Source organism: Perissodus microlepis, chromosome 11 (assembly GCF_051167445.1).
Source record: "Perissodus microlepis isolate ML-2025 ecotype Zambia chromosome 11, ASM5116744v1, whole genome shotgun sequence".
NCBI lineage: Eukaryota > Metazoa > Chordata > Actinopteri > Cichliformes > Cichlidae > Perissodus > Perissodus microlepis.
In genome coordinates, this window is record NC_140471.1 from 22,891,887 (window position 1) to 22,914,081 (window position 22,195).

The following is a 22,195-nucleotide window of genomic DNA, read 5'->3' on the forward strand; positions in this document are numbered from 1 at the left end:
CCATGCTTGTTATTGGTCAGATGTTGCCAACACGACCACTTTCATGAAAGCACTCATAGCTGGATTGGGAAACCCTGGATTGACTTATTGAGTTGATAACCACCTCTGTGTGACCACTTACCCTGATTGCGGTCGTTAGCGTAAGTGGAGCCAGATAACGAGAAGATTTCCTGCATATGTTTAACTTGCTTTATCGTACAGGCCACTAGATGAACAAGGCGTCCAATATTATGTGATTCAAACAAGTCGTGTTACTACAAAATGTGTTTGTAATCAACTGCACAGTGACTCTCGGCAGCAATTTCTGATCGATACTGTCACAGCCAGAGGTGGAAAGTAACGAATTACATTTACTTGCGTTACTGTAATTGAGTAGTTTTTTTGTGTATTTGTACTTTTTAAAGTCTGTAATTTTACTTTTACTTAAGTATATTTTTTAAAAAGTATTGTAGTTCGCTACGTTTTCAATCACACCCGTTACTGAGTAAATTAAAAATAAAAAAGAACCATTGCGCTTTGGAAATACTGCAGGGAATGATGGGTAGTAGAACAAATTGGCGCTAAGGTCACGTTAAAGATGGAGTCTGACGTCGGTGTTACGGATCTAGTGAAACAAGAAGCCCCGTCGAATTCTGCTGACCCTGAACTCGAAGAAACGGATGTGAACCCCTGGCCGTATTTAAGGGACCATTTCGGCTTCAAGTGCAAGAAAGGCAACAGCTTTATTATGCAGTGTAAGCTGTGTTTGCCCAGAGAGACCGAGTTAGCAGCTTTTAAAAAATTCCACATCAAACCTGCGCAAGCATGTAGAAGTAAGTTAAATACAACTCGTACCGTTAAGGTAGCAAAAAGTGTCATGGTCGGCTGTGTGGCAGGCAGGCAGGAGTGGTGGACCCAAAATGCAGGACTCTTAGGAAACGAGGTTTCAACTGAAAATGCAGCTTTATTGCTGGAACAAAACTTCAACATAAAATAAAACTCACAAAAGCAAACAAAACTCTAAACTGAGATGCAGGAGGACTGGAAATCATGAACACACAGCAAGTGAGGGTGAACAGACGTTAACGACGCGACACTGACACAAGGACACACTGGGCTTAAATACACTGAGGGAGTCATCAAGGAATTAGAGACAGAAGGGGGACACAGCTGGGAGGAATAAGACCTAACGAGACAGGGAGAGCAAAGCCGGAACACTGACATCAGACAGGAACAAGAACCTTCAAAGTAAAACAGGAAACAAAACACACTTTACTAAGACACGGACTAGACAGAGAGAGACAGACTTGACACTGACCAAGCCTACTAAATAATAATCATAATCAAAACAGTATCACTGATAAATCAACTCATAATCTAGAAAAACACAACACCAAAGCATGAAAAACAGAAAGCTGGGTCAACATGACCCAGAACCGTGACAAAAAGGCTGTGTTCAAATTAATCACATTACGTTAAGACATCTGTGAAGAACACAGATAACGTTGGTTGGTACTAGCAACTTGCTGTAATCGGGCACGTTGTTGTTCACGCAACTTACATTTTTTTTACTGGGTTGGTAAATTGCCAAAAGAAAATGTGTTTACCTACGTTTTTCCTGTTTGTTAATAATAATAATTTATTTTAAAAAAATAGTTAAATTAAAGACAGAAGCGGCTACTTTCTTACTTAACCCACATATGTTCACACTGCAGGCAAAAGAATAACAGAGCGCTCACTTACCTTAGATTAGTCAAAGACAGCTGACTTCTGTTACTTGTTAATTAGCACTTGCAACCTCCCGTTAACTAGCCTGTTACTGTCCAATAAAAAAAAAAAACACGAGGTATATTGGTATAATTTACCAGCGGTAGCTATGTAATGCATTGATGTCTTATTAGGGACGTCAAAAAACTTTCTCTCAAACTTAACACTGGCCTGCCTGCCTCAGCTGCCTTCGAGCGTCTCTTTAGCTGTGCTGGACTACTGTTCACTGCAAAGTGAGCAAGGATGAACTCTACTAACTTTGAAAATCAACTGCTCCTCAAAATTAACAGGAGGTTCAGAGAGTAACACTCTAGGATGGATACAGGAACTTTAATCTAGAGGTACAGTAGGGCAGGGCCAAGTTTAAAAAATTAAAAAACATTTTTAAAGCAGCTGCCGTTCAGTTCAGTACTTGTTCTCTTATTTGACAGTTTAGAACACATTCTCATGTGAAAGAATGATATGGTTTTGTATTGAAAACACTGTGATACCTGACAGTTTGGTTGATTGGTTTGGTGACCATTATCCATTTTCATGTATAGACTTGCAGTTTAACTGCCACTGCACTTTAATTTGTAAAGTTTTTCTTTTCACTAAAAAAGAACTACTTTGAGATTTATATCCCACTGTCTTGTTTTGCACTACTCAGAAGCGGCTGTCCTCCTGCTGACAGAAAAGTAACTATGTAACTTTTACTCTGAGTACATTTTAAATGAGCTACTTTTTACTTTTACTTGAGTACATTTTTAGACAGGTAATTTTACTTGTACTTGAGTAAAATTTCAGCAAAGTAATAGTACTTTTACTTGAGTAAAATATTTTAGTACTCTTTCCACCTCTGGTCACAGCTAAGGTTTCCTTAGATTTAGATATCGAATTAGTTATTTATATGTAGTTAGAACATATTGATGCTGTAAATCAGCGGTCCCCAACCCCCGGACCTCGGACCGGTACCGGTCCGTGAGTCGTTTGGTACCGGGCCGCGAGAGTTGAGGCTCAGGTGTAAATGTATAGTTTTCAGGGTTTTTATTGGTTTTCAGCGTTATTTTGTTATCGTTTTTATCATTTACTCGGTTTTCCTTGGTCTTTTCACGTGTGTTATGAATAAATTTTCTTTTTTTCGGTACCGGTACTAGTTTTATTTTGTTGTATTTATCCGCGACACCTTAAAGGCCGGTCCATGGAAATATTGTCGGGCATAAACCGGTCCGTGGCGCAAAAAAGGTTGGGGACCGCTGCTGTAAATGGAAAGCAAACCTGTGTTAAACAACAGTATACAATGTAAATGCTTCATTGTGAGTACAGGTAATTATTTAATACTTTCATGGTACCTGCTAAGGCTGGGCCATATCATACCGTACGTATCACGGTAATACAGGTATAATGTTAGGCAATGATAAGAAAATGAAATATTGGGATAGAATATGAGTAAAACGTGCATGCGCAGTGCCTTTGTTTACATACACACATGGCGGAAAAAAGCATGGCGGCGACGCAGAATGAGAAGGGCGAAAGCGGATCGTTGAATGAAACAGATGAACCAGAACTGGTTTGTAAAAATGCTGCAACTTCAGTGGTGTGGAACTAGTTTAGCTTTCGTCCATCTGATACACAACAAAGCACTATTTTTGGTAGAGCATGCTAGCGGGCCGTCGTTATTACCGTGTTTTTCGGAAAATACGGCACACTTAAAGTCAATCCTTTGATTTTTCTGAAAAATCGACAGTGCCCCTTATAATCCGGCGCGCCTTATGCATGAATTCTGGTTGTGCTTACTAACCTCGAACCGTTTTTATGTGGTACACGGCGCTCGAAAATCTGTCAGAAATGTTTTAGTACGACTTTCGTAAGCTATGAAGCTGCACCGCTTGATGGATTGTTGGAACATTACGGCTACCGGAGGCAGGAGCCTCGCAGAGTAATACGTACTGTGCTTCAACATAATATTACCGTATTGTGTGTGTATAACCTCTTTTTAAGTTTTGTGGATATTATACATGGTTGTGCTGAGGATATGTCGGCCAATTTCCACTGGAAATGCCTTTTGGTTAAACTGTCAGCAAGGAATTTGCATTTGCACTGTTAAATTTTTATATAACTTTAATGCAAATAAAAAACAGCTGCTTGTTTAAGTGAAAATACATTGCTGTTTGTTTGGTTTTTTGCACTAATAACGTTGTGGAGTTGTAAAGTATTTTGTCAATTATATCATCAGTTTATATCGTTATCGCAAATTTTCAAATGTATATCGTGATAAATATTTTGGGCCATATTGCCCTGCCCTATGCAAAAATATAGCTTGGTGCTAATCAGAAATAGCTGCAGATCAAATTTAGTCCATTTCTAAGCCAGATGTTTCGTCTCTATGACAGAAAGCATCTCGGTTTTTAAAAAAAACGTGTTTTTCCTTGAGCCCACTGTTTGAAGCATCTTTTGTTTCACAGGAGTACAGCACTTTTTCTGTAGTGTCTCTGAAGCATCTCTTGTTTTACATTAATCTTGTCTTCTGGAGTTTCTTTACAGTAATGGTGGTTTATTGTTCTTTCAGCTTATGAAGTGTCTCCTGCCATTTGTTTACAACGTTGTTCTTTGAAAAACCCAAAGAAAAAAAAACGTTATTGTTTGTATGTACATGCTGCAGGAAAAATGTAATTCTACCTTTGTAGATCAATAAAAACCATTGTATTCTAATGTATTCCACTCACTATTCTAATCCATCCTTTCCCATTAGCAAACATATGGGCATGCTGACTGCAATGGCTGTTATGTAATTAATAGTCATGGCGGTGCAATTAAAATTGGGAGACTTTATGCGCTTGCTGATTAAGATATTTAAAGCATGAAGTACCCAAGGCTCTTATTTTTGTGCAAGTTTCTGCTGCGTCTCTTCTTGTTTATACTCGTTCTTTTGTTTCCTCGAGCAAATGTGTGTTTGTGTGAGAAATGAGTGCTGCCTCTGTGTTTATGAGTGAAGCAAGCGTATGTATGCGGCGGGGAACAGTTTTTAACACTTATCCTTGACTTTTCCTTTACCCGCATGCAATTAATTACTGCCCGGAATAACGGCCCTGGGATCAGCTGCTGCTGCACTAATGAAAACACATCAGTGTAAATGCAAGGCCAGCCGGAGTGTTGTCGTGCGGCGCTTCGAGACCCTGCACCGCCATCCATTTGCAATGACAATCATTATCGCGTGAAAGCAGTGGTCTCCAACTCTATTCCAGAGGGATTGTGTGTGTTCACAGTCCCACAGTAATCCATATTCACTTTCTTAATTGGCTCAATTAGTTCACTCAGATACTGTATGAATTTTACACTCTGCCTGTCCCCAGATAAAGTCCAGTTAACGTATTACTGGGCAGAGGTTACAAATTGGGTTCCCAGTGGTAAGGCTTAATACACGGAGGATTTAAAGTCTTTTAGGTGGTTGAGAGAGCTAAAAACTGTATTGCTTACACTGTAATGAGGGAACGCAAGCATCTTGGCCTCACCGTTTAATCTCATGGGAGTCGCATACCCATGGGAATTCACACGCAGAAGCACACTCACATGACATATCAAACAATGATAGCAACACAATGGGAGGTAAATATGCTTATGATAACATTGATGGAGACCCTTTGATTCACTTAACATCCATTCTGTGGAGAATATATATCTTTTCAAACCTCGTGCTCACACACACACAACCACAATAAGCCTTTATCAAGTCAGTGTTGGTGTGTGGATGAAGTTAGACATGTTAAACGGTAAAGCTTAATGTTTATTCTCGTTTAATGTCTGAGTAAGTTACTGCACGGTCGGGAAATGGGAAACAAATGAGGTCGTTTATCGATAACTTCAAATCACGGTGATATGCACTCATCTAACCGTAACTGTCGTCCGCCTACCCGAACGTTACCCCAACCTTAAAACATGACATCACAGGGGCTTGCTTTTTGCCCCTCGTGTTGAGTACGCACATTATGTCCCCACAACATGAGTAAAATGTCACGGGGACTCGTGCACACACCACGACGTCAGACAAATGAGGCAGTTGCATTACTGTCTGTGTAGCGTATGGAGGGCGTGTATCGATCTGGAGCAGAAGCTCGTTCATCAGTGTGGTTAAGCAAAATACCATTAAGGCTCAGGAGAAATTGTGTACACACATGGCCTGCAACCCCACACAATCTTTTTATGCTTTTCTTTGTCAGAAACAAACCGCTGCTCAAACTGCTTTCCCATTTCCCGTTCCTTTAGCCCTGTTTCAAGGCTCCACAAAACCGAATCTGCGGGACGGCGGTGGTGCGGCTCTGGAGAACGTCGCGTATTTCTTCGACCGTGCTGCTTGTGGGGTCTGACAGGTGAACTGGGAACGGCTGGGTGATTCAGCACTACAGGGTCAGGATCTATGATAATGCACCACAGGGAACATTTCCATAAAATGAGCCCAGTACATCTTCTTTAGAGGCCCTCTTGAGGAATGAAGATGAGGACACACAGATAAAGAGAGGTGAAAGAAATAAGATCAAGGGAGATTTCGAGAATGGGGAAGCGAGCATAAAGGAGTAGGATGGAGGAGAGCTCTGACGATGGTAATAATGAGAGAGAAAATTTAATGGGAAACACAAAGAAGTGAGAGAGACAGAGGTGATGTTAGTTCAGTGCACCCAGAAGTTTGTGCTCCCTCTGCAGTGCTTGTGAACTCTCCTAGCTGTGGTGAGCACTTGCGCTTTCATATCAGCCCCCTGCTGCTACTGTAAAAAGAGACAATAGGGAGCAAGTTTTTTTTTTTTTTTTTGTGCGTATGTACTTACGTGTTTGTGTGTATATGTGACAGCACGTCTGCAGCACTTTGTTGGGAATCTAATAACAAATTGTCATGCTGGCTCTTGATTTGTATGGGTAAAAAGAAGCCATAATGAGCCCCATAATGCGAGCTATTTGGCGTGCCATTCAAAGCAAGCTGCCATGTCTGTCAATCACGGGAACTTTCAAGTCTCTCCATGACAAGCCTCGCTTTTGTCCTGAAGTCTTGAATAATAAAGTGACAATGAAATGACAAGACGTGCGCACACACCCACCTCATCTGTGAAACAATTAGGACTCTGTGGCGTCTTGCAGCGGGGAAAACGTCTGGACTGAGCGCGTGAATATTTTCACGTCCGCTGCTGCTCGAGCTGGTTCCACATGGCACACGTGTGTGAAATTGGTGAGTAGATTACATGCGCAGTCTGTGATATACCAGCGGCTGATCAATACTGATCAAACATGGCTGATAATGTGCGGATTGAGTCCATTATTTTTGCTTAAACATGACACAGCTGAGTCATCACATTAGAGAGAATTTATATTTATTAATCAGAGCAGTTATAAAAGACTATACAGTGTAACATCTATATGATTTTCCATCTGATTCTATTTAAACATCCAGTAATTTTACAAAAAAAGGCAACAGCAGTACGTAACACTTTATCATACAACTTACATCTATTCAGTTTTCATAATTACACCCAGTGACAAGAACCCATTCTCCCTTTAAATGCACATGAGCTAATAATGTTATAAATGCTCACCCCGTTGATACATAATTGAAGTTTAGCTCGCGTTTGGCCCAACACTCAGCTAAGCGATCAAGGAACCAATACAATGCCTCACTACCTTCTGTCAATACACTTGGTCTGACCTATTGGCTGAGGTGGGGAGGGGGAGCTGATCCATTGCATTGACAGCCCACCCCCCTTCTCTCATGCTCTCTCATTAGATCCACTCTATTAAACTCCTTATGCATCTGTCTGTACGCTCCTGGTTGGGGGCTCGGAAACAATCGGAGAGCCCTGCTGGGGGTCCTGCACTCCACTCTAACCGAGGAACTGAGAGAAAGTGCTGAAATGCACCGTGTCTACGATCTGTCGAGGACACTTGAAGGTTATTTGTAGAAAATGTCTGAGTAGACGCAAGGCGCTTGTGTGTTCTTGTGCATCTGAGCGGCATTCTGTAACATACTCCATATCAACAAAGTAAAAAGTAATGAATAATTCTTAGGTGGTGCTGGAGGATTAGTTTAGTATTTTGGGAACTGCTCTGTGCTGCTTTTTGGCAGAGCGTTAGATGAAGAGATCGATACTAGAAACTGTAGCCAGCAGCCAGTTAGTTTAGCTTAACACAAAGACAGAAAACAGAAAGAACATCAAGCTCGGCTCTCTCCAAAAGTAACAAAATCTCCCTACCAACATTTCTGCAGCTCACAATTTTTTTTCTTAAAGTCATACAAAAACAACAGTGAAGTACTTTTTCCCTGAGCTAGAACCGGTAACTTAAGGCAAAAAAGAAGAAGAAGGTATTGATATCATACTCTGCTCCAGAAAGCAACAAAGCATTTTCCCAAAAAACGGTGTCTGTTGGATCATGTTGCTGTTTGCATATGGGTGTGTTCATATTTGAGAGATGACATCACATGACTCTGGTGAATGTTGACACTGTATTTGAGTTGTGTTTGCACTGTGCAAGGTGTGTGTGTGTTTGTGTGTGTGTGTGTGTGAGAGAGAGAGAGAGAGAGAGAGACAGAGGCGTCATTCGGGGGTTGAGTTCAGGCGAATGGGACTGTGTGTCACATGGGAGGGGTCAGGTACGGCTGCAGTGGTCACTCCCATCTTCTTAAGGCTGCGCTCATCTGTCACAGAGATGGAGCGAGAAAACGCAGGACGAGGGACGAGCCCTGAATCTGAGACACACAGATACATCCACTGTTACACGAGGCAAGAAAGAAGTTAAAGAGAGGAAAAAAATCAGAAGGAAAAAGGGAAAACTGTGAGCTCACAGCTCACAGACTTGCCTTTTCATTCAATTGACTAGAGTAAATGACATCAGTTTACTTTTATTACACCAGATAAATGAAATGAAAACAATTCCTCAGTCTGTGCAGATCTGCATGCAGTGGCAGCTTTCAGCCTGTAGGGGGGCCACGGCAGTGGAGCAGGCTGCAGCAGGTTGAGCAATGACTGCAGATTTGTTGCAGCTTGATGTGTCTCATCATAACGCACAGAGGGAGAGAAGGAGAGAGAGCGCAGGCAGCAAGATGCTACAGGCCATATTGGGAATTTTACCTTTGATATCTCCCACAGCCAACTGAGGTTCACCAGACTAACCAGCAGGTGGCAGGTTGACCCCCCCCCCCCCCCCCCCACACACACACAATACACACACACACACAATACACACACACACACACACACAATACACACACATTCACGCACACACACGTACCCACACCATATGCCCAGACACATACCCCCACCAGGTCTGACATTTGCAGCTAAGTGCTGCAATGGTCGGTTATTTATGTTGAGAGGGCTCGTGATGGTGAGAGTTCAGCAGGTGGCTGCATTACACTGTTTATCAGACAGACGCAGTGGCATTATCACTTCATGAGCCTTTCTACCCCCCCCGCCCCGAACCTCGCACACACACACACACACACACACACACATAGACACACACTACATCTGTCTTTCTGTCGTCCTTTTCTGGGCATACACCCTCTGTCTCTCCCTCCTCACTGCTCCTTGTGTTGTGAAATGCCTCCTGACTGCTCTTCCTTTCCCATTTTTCTCCCACAGATGTACTCCAGCCATCTGGGTACTTGTAGGGCACAGTGAAGGCACTAGTGGTGCAACCAATATCTGTTCAAGCATGCCAGCATTACATGGTTATTTATTCATAGTGTTTGCAGTTTGTTGACAGCATCTAATAACGTACCAGGCTAAAAAAAAATACCTGAAAACAGCCTCGGTACATCTCTTGCTTATTACGGTATGAAATTAATAATTGTAGAGCACAAATATACATTTCAAACTTCCTGTTCCCTTTTTTTTCACTTACATCTATTCCTACATCTCCACTCCTCTCATATCTACCTCTATTATCCCCCCCCCCCTTCTCGTCTCTCCTCCTCTGTGGTATTTCAGTACAGTGCAGGTCAGATGCTGAGAACTCACCTGTGCTGTTCTGGCTGCATTTGACTTTGCTGTTGGTCTTCTCTTGCATCGTCCGCTCGTACTCTCTCACCTCCTCCAAACAGAGCCCTGTGGGGAAAGCAGTGCATAAACACAGGCATGCATTGAAACAGAGTGGAAGATACATATTTAATTTAACAGGCTGTAGATCGAGGGTAAAACAACAGCAAAGTACAAGTACAAGTGCGCTGCTCAGAATAGATTATCTCGTATCTGTAAAATATAAAATTTAGCAGTTTACTGTAATTTTGACCCACCGTGCCATTCGTCTATCCATGCCACTGCCTGCCGGTGGCCAACCAGGAGAATGTCTCGTATGTTCTGCAATTACACAGAAAACAAAAACCTGTTATGGGAAGCAAATGTAATTAAAAAGCTACAGCTGTTGTGTGTAGTCGTGTGTGAAATGCTGCTTTTAGAATGATTTTACAGCAGATCAGTGTCAAAATCACGACAGTGCCTTTGTGTAATTAATTCAAACATATGAGATTACGGCTGAGATAAATGAGGATTTATTTAATAAGGAGGCTGGGGCGGGTGGATGTGGCTCTGGTTGTAGAGGTTGTTGCTCAATCGTGGATGGTGGCTCAGTCGCTGGACCTTTTATGTGCCAAAGTGTCCTTGGGCACGACACTGAACCTTAAGTCGCTTCCAGTGGCTGGCCATCTTCCACAGCAGATCCCCTGGCATTGTTGTGTGTGAATAAAAGTGGTCCATCATGCCTAGCTAAGGACTCATTTAAATATTAGTTGCTCTTTGATTGTATTGAATTTTTTTGCATTCATCAACAGTTTGCAAGTAGTTGCAGCGACCAACCTCTGCAACCTTTGGGTGACCAAATGCTAGAAGTAGCTGCTTGCAACCACTTTTAATCGCTCAGGTGATTGCTCAGGATCTTGTTTCCAAACAATCGCAGTCCGAATCAGAGCAACTGCGACCTCTCTAATCGTGAAGGTTTGCAAAGGAATGAACACAGATGGATTGCCAACCTCGTTGCAATCAACCTAACTTAGCCCTCTGCAATACGTGCACCTCGTCTGTGATGCATTTCTTTGCGCCAGGGGACTCAATTCTGGTTACATTGCTACATAAAAGCGAGGTTGCAGAACACCTATGTCATTTTGATCTTAAATCACTGTCATCGCAGCAAGTATGCGACCGTTTTTGGAGGAGTTTTTTGTTTTTTCTGTCCCAAAATCTATGAGGCTTTTGCTCTTGATGTAAGTAGTTAATGTTAATGTATGTTATTGGGAATTTCTGTGTATGTAGACAATTAATTTTTGTTTGGTAATGCTGTTCTGCATAGTGTGACTGTAGCATAAGGTTAAAAGACTATGAGTGCAGTGCATTTACTATTAGTTTCATCTGTTTTGCTTGGCTTTGTAAAAAAAATAGAGCCACAATCCAAACATTCTTGCTCCTCACTGACAGCGTTGGGGTGGGTTAAAAGGCATTATTGCTAGTTTAGCTGCTGGTGCTTCTGTTTTCTTTTCACACTTCATTGCTTTGCCTCATTGCAGAGGATAAATGTTGTGAAAGTGTTTTTTTTTTCTTCCCACCAGCTGTACAACTTCTTCCGCTAACTTCCAACTATGCTTTGTTAAAAGTGGAAAAACAGATGTTTTCTTACCGTTTTGTATAATATAATACAGATCAGAGGTCATTTGACGCCAGCAGCCGTTAATGCTGGTAATTATGCTAATGTCTTAAAATTAATGTGGTAGTGATTTATTTGTGTCACAATGCAACACATGGCACATTCATATAATGAATGACCGAATGGCATTGAAGAAGATCGTGATGTCTCCTTGACGCAGTCACGTTACAATAGCAATGGAATGAACATAAAGGGAAAGAGTCCGATCTTACTCGATGTATGAACTCCTCCGTCCTGGTCTGGAAGCCGTAGACCTCAAAGCTGCACTCCACCCTCTTATAGGAGCACATGACAGGTTTGTGGCTGTCCCTCCAGCCCTTCTCCAGAGGTCCTCGGCCAGTTTTACTTGACTGCCACAGACTCAGGTCCTTTACAGAGTAAACAGTGTGTTATAAAAGCTGTGTCTGCAGAAACTGTGACAATATCTGTGTGTGGAGGTGCCAGCAGCATGTTGCACAACACATCGCACAAGAGGAGTGTGATAACACACATTATGAATCTGATGAAAGTATGATGGGCAAGTGTTTGTGTTTGTGATCTTTTATTTCACCTTGTCACTTAATATAATTGATTGGTGTGCTTGTGTAGCATGCACATGTAAAGACGTGTTAAACCTTGGAGGAGAGACAATGAAAATAAGCAGTGATGCAGAGGTGTTTGTGTGGGGTGTGTGTAACTGATTTATTTAGAAGCAGAAACAAAAGGCAGTAAAGTAAAAAAAAACAAAAAACAGGTATGTGTTTTTGTCTTAGTGGATCATTGTTTGTATATTAAGCACTATGCATTATGAGCCATTATCACTTAAAAGACAATATTTTGAGTTGGATGTGGCTTACATGTCTGTTTGAGTAGTCTTAGCTTAATATAAAGTCAGGAAGTGGGAAAATCAGCACAGGAAAAACAAAACAACAACAAAGCCCCACTAGTTTAAGTAATCAACAATCTGATCAATGCAAAATGCAGATAATAAAATGACACATCAAGTTAGAGAAAATTTTAGACTGTTCCACAGCAGGAAACAAGCATATAGATCATTTGCATGAGCTGTTGTTCTGACCTATAGCTGTGGGTTTAAGTGGATCAACCTATAGCGGTCATATGAAGAAATGCATGCAGAATGCATTTTTTAGATATGGCATGTCTTGGCACATAGAAACAAAGTTTCATATCACCTCTTTAGTGCTGCTTCAAAGGATTTATCTTTTCCATCACTGTTATCAAGTTTCTTTGTTGCAACATGTGAAAAATTCTCCCCACCTGAGACTCAAACTTCAGTCACTAAATTGTTTTATTTGCCTCTTTGCGTAAAGTTTCTTGGCTTTGAGAGTAGAAATGCCCATATATGTTGATTCCTCCACGCAAACTAATATGATTTTTGGGTGGAGTTGTTCAGTTGGTTGCATGCTTGCCATTAATTAAAAATTATGTAATTCATATTTATTGAGAAGGGCAAACATAAATGGAAAAACAGGATCGACCTGCTTCTTGTTCTGTTTTCTGTCAAGATGATCCCACGCTTCTTCAGTAATGTTGAGGTCCGGGCAGGAGGCCAATCGATGAACACTAGTGTTTAATTGTTGTTGTTTTTTTTAATTCTGGTATGCTTCAACTGCATTGGCCGTGTGTTTGAGTTCACTGAAGCTGTTGCCAGTCAGACACATTATGGATGGTACTACACAGTGGATTAAGATCTGATGGGACTTATCATCGTTCACAGTTCCATCAGTTTTGATAAGATGCCCAACACCACTGACTGAAATGCAGCCTAAACCATGACAGCGCCTTCACCGTGTTTTACAGATGGCTGACACCAACCTCTCTCCTAATCTGCTTCATACATATCAACGACAGCTTGATCCAAATTTGGATTCATCACTCCATCAGACCTGGAATACTTTGGAATACCTCAGCCTTTTCTCTCTGTTTTCACTTCACGCAAAATATTATTTCATGCCTGTCAAACTGTGATGTCTTTGGTATTTTTCATGGATTCAACTAAAGAAATGTGACCAAATTGACAGACTGCTAGTAACAAAGTGCCTAAAGATGCAATTTAAAACCGGTTCTTTGCTAAATTGTCTATTATGTGTAGACACAACACTGATTCATTCCTCGAGGTTGGTGCCTTTTTATGCTTGAATGATTCATAGTTCAGTGTTAAATGGTTGAAGAGAAAAAAATACCTCTGAAAATGGTCCTGTACAAGGACTGGACTGAGAATTAGTGAAAAAGCAGCCAAAATCCAAAGCAAAGTTAGTGGGTATATGTTTGAATTAAGTAAGCTTACAGTTTTGACTACTTGTCTCCTATTTATTTTTTCACAAAATGCTGAACTATTCTTAGAAAGCAATCACATAGTTTTCCATTTGGAAGAGAAAGAATATCAGAAAAAACAACTTTTTTTGTTCACAGTCATTTGTTTGCACCTCTGTGAAGCATATGTCCATGTTTGTGGGTTTTTTGCCAGTGCAGTGAGTACCTCTGATTCTTTGTAGTGCTTTTCAGGGATGGGGTCACTCAGGATATCCAGGAAACACACATTCTCTGCTGGGGTTGGCTTGTCCCCAAACACCTACATCCAAACAGATGGGGGAGGTCACACAGTTAAATGACAGCAGACGCACATACACCCACCCGTAGTGTCACACACGTACAGTCACTCACTCGGCATAGAGCGGGACTAAGAGAAGATGAGTAACAGTGTAGAAAACGGAGGTCACACACCATAACACCCCTCACTATATCCCACCCGGAGGCCCTTGGAGCAAATCACACTGGCGCAAACAGAGGAGAGAACAGATAGAGAGCAGAGGCGGGGGATGAGGGGAAAAAAAACAAGGACATATGAGGGGTATTAAAAGAGAGGGGGGAAAAAAGTTATGAGAGCCACGTACACTTTTCCTTGAGAGAATGGAAGAAACCTGGAGAGAGAGGGTGAAAGAGACGAGACTGCACTTTTATCTGACCTTGTTTAAAATTTGCTCTAATGCCGCACTGGAGTTGTTCATTTCACAGCTGAAAACTAACAAATAAGAAAAACCTGGGGTAAAATAATAGCCCGCTACGCTCCTGCGGTGTTGTTGTTAGTCTGTGTCTTCACAAGGTCTTGCTCCCTTTTATGGAATGTGTTGTGTTAGCTGCGTGTTTGTGTTGCCTTCTACAAGTTGCTTGGGGTTTTCTCACGGTGTCGTAACGATTGTCAATTGAATTGTATAAACACCATAACTGTTCTAAGGACATGCAAGAAAAAATCTATTCATATATATGAGGCCCTGAAAGCTTAAAATTTGGGGGATTTTTTTAAAAAAAGAGGGAAAAAAATAAGTGTTCAGCGTTGATAGTTCACAGCAAAAAGGTTCTGGCTCCAAAACTCCTGGTTGGAGGTCCTTCTGTGTACTACTTGTGCCTCTGTGTATTTTCTTTAGGTGGTCTTTAGGTGGCATGTTAGGCTAAATCAGGTGTGGCTGTTAGCCAAGGTGTTGTCGCCTTCTTTCCTTGTGATTGATTGGCAGCCTGTCCAGGGTGGACCCCGCCTCTAGCTCACTGTCATCTGGAATAGGCTCCAAACTCCAGAAAATGAATGGATGCGGTCCAAATTGGTATTTTGTTAGCTCAAATTGTATGCACTGCTTTGTAAAAGGATCGTATTTTATAATCTCTCCGCATGCTTTGTATGTAAAGCCTGATTTGTAAAGCATACACTTAGGCGGGTGAATAAGTGCAGCTGAGTAAAAAGTATGATATTTCCCTTGGAAATGTGGAAGTACACTAACAGCAGGGGTTAAAGTGAGTGGGAACGATCTGGAGTAAATAAGTAAATAAGTCTGATTGGCAGTTTCATACATAATAAAGTCCAGCAAGCTCATTTTCCGGGTGCTGCAGCCTGGCGTTCCTTCCAGCTGCGGCCATGGAGCTACTCAGTCAAGAAATAAGAAAGTAATGTCACCCCACGATCCCGCCTCCTCACTCAGCATCCTTTCTTTCCATTCTCATTCCTGCCCTCCCTGCATGCGTGCACGTGTTGATAGTGTTAGGTTCACTTAAATCTAAGTGTCTTCAACACCTTGGTAACGCTAGACAAGTGTAGCAGGCGTAAAAGGAGTTGCTTTTTTCCCCCAAAGCAGCAGATCATTTGAAATGCAGCCTTTCAAATGGGGCTCAACAAATATGACCAAACACACAAGCTGTTTTCAATATGCAGCCAGGCCATCTGTCTTATTCGCTACTGGGAGAGTATCTGTACTTTGCAGTTAGAAAGAGTGGCAGAAAGAGAAAGTGTCAAATTATTTCTAGGATAAAATCTGCTCAGTAAATGAATTTGAACTGGAATAAATTTAATGCTCGCATAAATAGTTCCTTTCATTCAGTTCTTTTAATCAGGCTGTGGGTATTTAGACTACGTGATGTGTAGTTAAAGTTATCTGACTAATGATATTTAGAAATGATACTAAATGAAATGGTAATTGTTTTTGTGTTATTCAGAGGCTGTGTGAGAATACAAACGAGTTCAGGCTCGTGCACTGAGAGCTGTACTGAGTTGGTATGTTTACTGTTACAACAGTTAGGTCAGGTCAGTAGTTCTCAAACTGTGGGGCCGAGTTTGCAATAGTGGCGTAGAGGACGAGGAAAAATATGAAGAGAAGCTGACTTAAATAAATAAAATTTAAAATAAAAAAACATATTTTTGTTTCTGAAGCTGGGCATGCTAGACAAACTTTCAGAATCAGTGGTTTAGGATGGCATTCGTCTGTTCACATTTCCTTCTAGACAACATATCTAAGAGTTGCTCCACACGTAATGGATTAATCCCAGAGTAACTAGATGAAGCACTATGAAAGGAAGATGCTAAAGTAATGTAAATACTTAAACTTTATACTACCATAAACAGCATAAAGCATGGATGTAGCTTCAAGGTCGGAAAAATTAAGCCAACACTTTAAGTGTCTCAACAGTGCGTCCTATCTGAAGGCCATTAGATGATGATAGCTGTGTTTTTAAAAAGGACTTCCAGTCCTTTTAGAAGTCAATACGAAGACAGCTTCTCTAAACACTTTTCTGCTGAATTCAAGGGTTCGGCCTCTCATTTTGGGTCATATTATATTAAAAAAAAGGAGCAGGTGGTTTAACAGGCAGACCCCGCCCCTCCACGTCACATCTGTCTGTTGCAAGATGGCAACAGTGGAAACGCTCATGTTGAGGCTTCAAAGTGAGACAACAGAAAACGGTGGGTGATGTCAGGGTAGCTACATCCGTCTCTTATGCTGTCTGTAGTGGTTAAAAAAGGGGAAATATTTCAGTGAGAAGGTGGTAGAGACCAAAAACTGAGCAAAACGGAGTGATTATTTGATCACATACACCAGTTAGCCATGCAGCGACACGACTAATTGGCTGATAGCGTTGCTTTGTAACCTTTGATGTGTAAATAAACAGCTGTTTGCTAACAAATTACCAACTTAAAAGATTAAGGCATCTCAATTTGTTCCCCCAAGTGTATAAATCACATGTCAGTGTGCATGTATGTGGCTGACACTCAAACAGCAATGGGACTGTTTGGAGTAAACTCGTGTAACCTGAAACTACATGACATAAAACTAGATTCACTGGATGCACAGCCCAAGAAACAACTCTTGGATCTATGCATTTTTTGTTTTGTTTTTTTTGGTCCTCCTGTCTTGACTTTTCTCAATTACACCAGGCAAACACAAGTGTCAGACAGAGCTGCAATTGCTGGTGACTTTCTGTCTGTGTGTGTCTTTGCGTGCCTTAGACAAAATGCATCGTGGCAGCCATGATCAGCACACTGCATGTCTGGTTAATAGATCTGCCAATACTGCATTTTGTGCCTTGCTTGTTTTCCTTGTAATGGGCGCATCAATTTGATGAACATTTTTGTAGTGCTGCAGAGAAAATTGCAATTTCTCTCCAGACCCTTGTCGTTCTCCTCCCCCTCGTCTCTAATCACTCTATTTTTTCCTCACCTCTCACACCCCCCCCCCCCCCCCCCCCTTACGATACTCACGTTATCGTTATCACCGTTGTTGTTCTCGAATCTTGTCTCAATACGGATGCTGAACTTGGGGAGGAATGATACCTACAGGGTGACAAAGAGGAAAAATGGGGGGTGGAGGGTTGAGGGGCAGAGATAGTGTGAAAGCAGGCTGCAGATTAGATCCTCTGATACTGGAAAGAGATGAGCTCTGTTGCATTCATGTACAGTAAATGATGTGTGAGAATACTTACTGAGTACTCTGCAGCACCGGGGACATTCAATATAGATGGGAAGAAAACAGCATAAGTAACTCGTATGCTTGAACATGAAATTGCGCCCACACACATGCAATTTACCACAAGGGAATACATGCATACATAGTTATAAATATTTGATGTCACTTGAAAAAGCATCTGTTTTCAGTAAACAAGCTTTGTATAATGTATTGAGGTTAAAATAACTCTGTGTTTAACACAAAGAAAGGCAAACACGCACCTGTGATGGTGTATGGGTAGAAGTTCCAGGCCTTCTCCGTAACGTAGAAAAATCGAGGGACAAATGGTTTTACCCAAGATGGCAGTTTACTGAAAGCAAAGAAAGAAGGATCACCGTTGCAGAGTGTAAGAGCAGGAGAGATTATGAAGGGAGAGACGGAGAGATCCTGAGTGGGTCTTGTGCCGTTTATAGCCAGATTACCTGTAGGCTACTCTCACCACAGCATTCATTTGTATGACTCATTCTCAATTACACCTGTGGTGATGAACTGTTACTGTAGCTCCTAGGTCCCATGTCAGAACATGATTGAAGTAGAATACAGTGTGTGTGTGTGTGTGTGTGTGTGTGTGTGTGTGTGTGTGTGTGTGTGTGTGTGTGTGTGTGAAGAGAGAAAGAGCATGCGTGTGTTCTTACATATCTTTACTAATGAAGACCAAATGTCCCACAAGCACATAAAGATTAGAAAAATCCTCCACAGTGTGAACATGTCTTTACTTCTTTGAGAGTTTATTTTAGGATTAGGCCTTGGGTTTGTAGTGGTGATTGGAATAAGAGCTGAGGTTACATGAGGGTAATGAGTGAGGTTATTTCAGGGTTAGGAAGTGAATTTAGAGTTAGGAGATTTATGTTATATTTGAGACTGGGCTTTCATTATGAGCACAATTAACTGATGGGCTGTCAGCCTGAGCACAGAGAAAAGTACATGGACACAATACTCTCTCGCAGAGCAGCATTATTAAACCTTTTTACTTGTAGCAGTGCAAACACACTTAATCATGTAGGAAAAATCAACTTCTATTTAAGGTTTATAATCAGTGTGCAGCCTGTGGCTGGTTTATAACTCTTATCACTCACAGGGTGTGAAATACTCCGTTTTGTAAACAGAGCAACAATTTCACCTCTGACTCATCATTTGTGGGACCGCTTGGTTTCACAGTGAAGCACACTGGGTAACTGTATTTTCAGAATATAGTGTTAATATTAATGTGCTATTATACTGGGTATATTGCAACTGAAATTGCAGTCTCATGGCTCAGACACTCCAAGAGTAAAAGGACAAAACCTCAGTGTGACTAGAAACAAATCGGTTGCCCTTTGATTTGGTGACCAATTGCAAATAGCTGCAGTGAACACTTTGATTGGAGGCAGCTTGTCTCCAACCAACTGCAGTCCAACTCAGATTGCCTGCAGTCTTAGACAAATTTGATTAAGTTTGCAAATAGTTGCAGTTGAGTTTATAGTTGAGCTCTAAATGCAGACATGTTACCGACATGTAGCAATCAGTTAGAGTAAGTCTGCGCTGATGAGTGATCTGTGACAAATTTCGTTGCCGTAAGGGACTTGACTCAAGTGACCGCCGACTGAATGTCCTGCAGCAACGTCACTTTTAGGGAGGAATTTCTGAATCTCTGTTTCACATCCCCAGAGTTGTGCAATATTAAGTACTTAGATGAACTATTTAATCTTAGATGAACTATTTAATCTACGTACTTAATATTAGTTTCTGTTCGACTGGATTTTCTGCGTATGTAGATAGCAGCAGATGCCAACAACTTTGCAGTTTTTTGGTAATTTATTAGTTATTTGCCGTATTGTAATGAGCAGATTTATTAAATTAAAATTAATCTAAAATTAAAATGCCAAATAAAATGAGCGGATTCTCCTGGCTGAAAAACTTACTAACCGACCTTCTTATTTTTCAAACATGACCATGAATTACATCGCAGTGTTGTCTTGGCCAGTACTTGAAAGCACTGATGCCAGTGGGCACTGCAATGCCAGTAGCTTTGGATAAAATGGCAGCATGTGACACCCTGGGATGTCTGTATAGTTTTAAGTGGAGGAAAAAAACAGGGCAATACCATGCTAATAAATTATTGTATGAGAGTTGTCACAAATACATTGTAGCACTAGCTTGACATTTTGGGAAATGTCAGTTCTGCTTACCAAAAATGGGATGCTGGCAGCGTACATGCCCAGATCCAAGCCAATAGGCCGGGCATTTTACCCATTTAAAGTTTGAGAATATGTTTATATAATTTTGAGCTGACGACCCCTTATCATTCGCTTTACCAGATAAAAATGTAAAGCTTGAATGCCAACTATTCTGGGGGAATCATCATTGGGAGCCAGGTGCTTGGTGGTTCAATTAGTCTTTTCCCCATATATCCTGTTAGATGACAGATTTGCATGTGAACACCACTGCAGGCCTCTGGTGGAGTTTCCTCTGGCTTTAGCCTGACCAATCATCAGTTCTTTTGTGGTGAAGAGTTGTATGATAAGAAAAACACTCTCAGTATGTGTATAAAACATGAAGTGACACCCACCTAAAAAGATCAGAGAGAAATAAAAGACTGGATATGGTGGGAACAGTAAGTCTCATTCCATCCACAGGCAATAAACTTCACCTACCAGCACTAATTAACTCACTGTCTGGCTTGCTGAATCAACACTGTTGTATAAAAACAGTAGATTTAGTTTTTATTGGAGGTTTTGCAGTCCAAAGTTTAAAAAAAAAACAAAGAACTTGCATGACAGTCAAGTGACGTGGCTTTATGTTTGAGCTAAACACTGTATCATATAATAATTAAGAGTTTATTTCCCAAAATGTTACATAAATACTTAACAGAACATTTTAAACCTTTTTTTTTATGTACTCAAGACTACACTCTATAAACATTCACATATATGTCCTATAAAAATATGCATATAGACAAGTTACATATTAACACCTGCAGTCACAATAGCTATCGATGGCTTTCGCTTTATTCTGTAATTTTCTTTCCTGTTTTTATCTTTTTCCCCCTACGTGTAAATAATATTTGTCTTATGTAAATATTGTCACTTCTTTCTTACAATAACAGAGTTCCGATAGACCACTTAGAAAAGCTTACCAGGGGTTAAACACATCCATTATTTGAGTGTAAGAACTTGGAGGTAATTATCTGTACTTTTTCTATGTATGGTTATACTGTGACTAGACTCTGATTGCCAACAAACTTTGTCAACTCTACAAAGAAAATTTAATGAGAGGCTAAATCTTCCCACATACCCTGCAATTACCAGCACTGGGATGATGTGGACGAGTTATGCCCAGCTAGAGAACTTTACTTACGTAATCCAGTGTTTACTGACCTCACAGTACAGTAATATTTCCACTTATACCTCAGCATGTCTAGACAAAGGGTGTTTGGACTTTGTAAACAGGCAGGTCGCAATGCACGCTGGGTGTTACTGTGTGTTTCATGTAACTTGGATCGCTGAGATGTGAAGCTTTACAGCGCAGCGATCAGAACACGGCAATCAGTTATTCTAATGGCCCGTCATGTGTACATCATTAGTGCAACAACACAATCAAAGAGTTTAATTGTACCTGCTGAGGTAGATTCGTTTCTCGGTCAGCTGTCCCGCTCCGTACTTGGGGTGATTATCTGGCTCATTCCTCACCACCTCCACCCCCTCTCCCCCACCACTCTGCTCACAGCTGTGCTTACTGATCATGTACAACTGCCCAATCCTGTACTGGAGCCCGAGGAGAGGTTTAGGATGAGGTTTATGGCGGAGAGGACGGGGATGGCGTGAAGAGAAAAGAGAGAAAGAGAGAGAAATGTGGTGAGAAAATGGTAAGCACAAAGCAAAAATCTCCCTCGTCCTCCTCCTGCTAATCCTCAAGATGCCATCCAAAGGGACACATTTAGAGTGCGGCCTTAGTTGAATTGACCAAGTGTTTGTTGATTGTGGTCATCCTTCGTTTAAACACACAGGTCCTCACGTTCATCTACCATAAACATGTAGCCTTTGAAATAACTCACACATTTATGCTTCTTTTTTTGCAAACAAACAAAATAAATATGAATTTGCCGTGAACTCAAAGCCATATCCAAATAACATGCACTGCTGCTTGAGTCAGTTCTCAGAGGTTTTGCAGCTGTAGCCTCTCTCGTCTCTCGGTCTGGTACTGGAGTACATTTTAATCCCATTTTTAGTCGCTTTTTTACATTTAAATTACTTCAACATTTATTCTACACATACATTTGAACCATAATAAGGAACTGCATCTTTACTGCTGCATTTAACTAAATCGCAAAGTGCACATTCGATTTTACTCTTCACTCCTCTCTGTGTATCATTATCCAACTGTTGCTCGAGCAGCTGTAGCTGCTCTTCAGAAAAGTTGTATTCTTAATCTGAACTTTTTGGGAGCATTTTAAAGACTGGAATTGGCATTTAAGCTGAAGGAGGGCAGACCAAATTTCTCGTGGAGCATAATAATGGATATGAGGACTTAAATAAGAAAAAAATTCATCCATA

General features: G+C 41.1%; 1 protein-coding gene across 4 annotated transcripts in view; it reads right to left on the minus strand.

The window, feature by feature from the left end:
- Nucleotides 1-7,075: 7,075 nt before the first annotated feature.
- Nucleotides 7,076-22,195, minus strand: part of pitpnc1b (phosphatidylinositol transfer protein cytoplasmic 1b) — a 38,764-nt gene continuing 23,644 nt past the window's right edge. For 3 of the 4 annotated variants that reach the window (XM_084943317.1, XM_084943318.1, XM_084943319.1), the window contains 9 exons: nt 21,258-21,406; nt 17,885-17,973; nt 17,641-17,648; nt 17,420-17,491; nt 13,880-13,972; nt 11,613-11,768; nt 10,001-10,064; nt 9,726-9,812; nt 7,076-8,452 (listed from right to left, as the gene is read on the minus strand). In XM_084943317.1, the coding sequence (XP_084799443.1) occupies nt 8,301-8,452; nt 9,726-9,812; nt 10,001-10,064; nt 11,613-11,768; nt 13,880-13,972; nt 17,420-17,491; nt 17,641-17,648; nt 17,885-17,973; nt 21,258-21,406 (870 nt within the window). In that variant the 3' untranslated portion in view covers nt 7,076-8,300. The remainder of the gene's footprint in view (nt 8,453-9,725; nt 9,813-10,000; nt 10,065-11,612; nt 11,769-13,879; nt 13,973-17,419; nt 17,492-17,640; nt 17,649-17,884; nt 17,974-21,257; nt 21,407-22,195) is intronic. The other variant, XM_084943320.1, reaches the window with a different exon arrangement.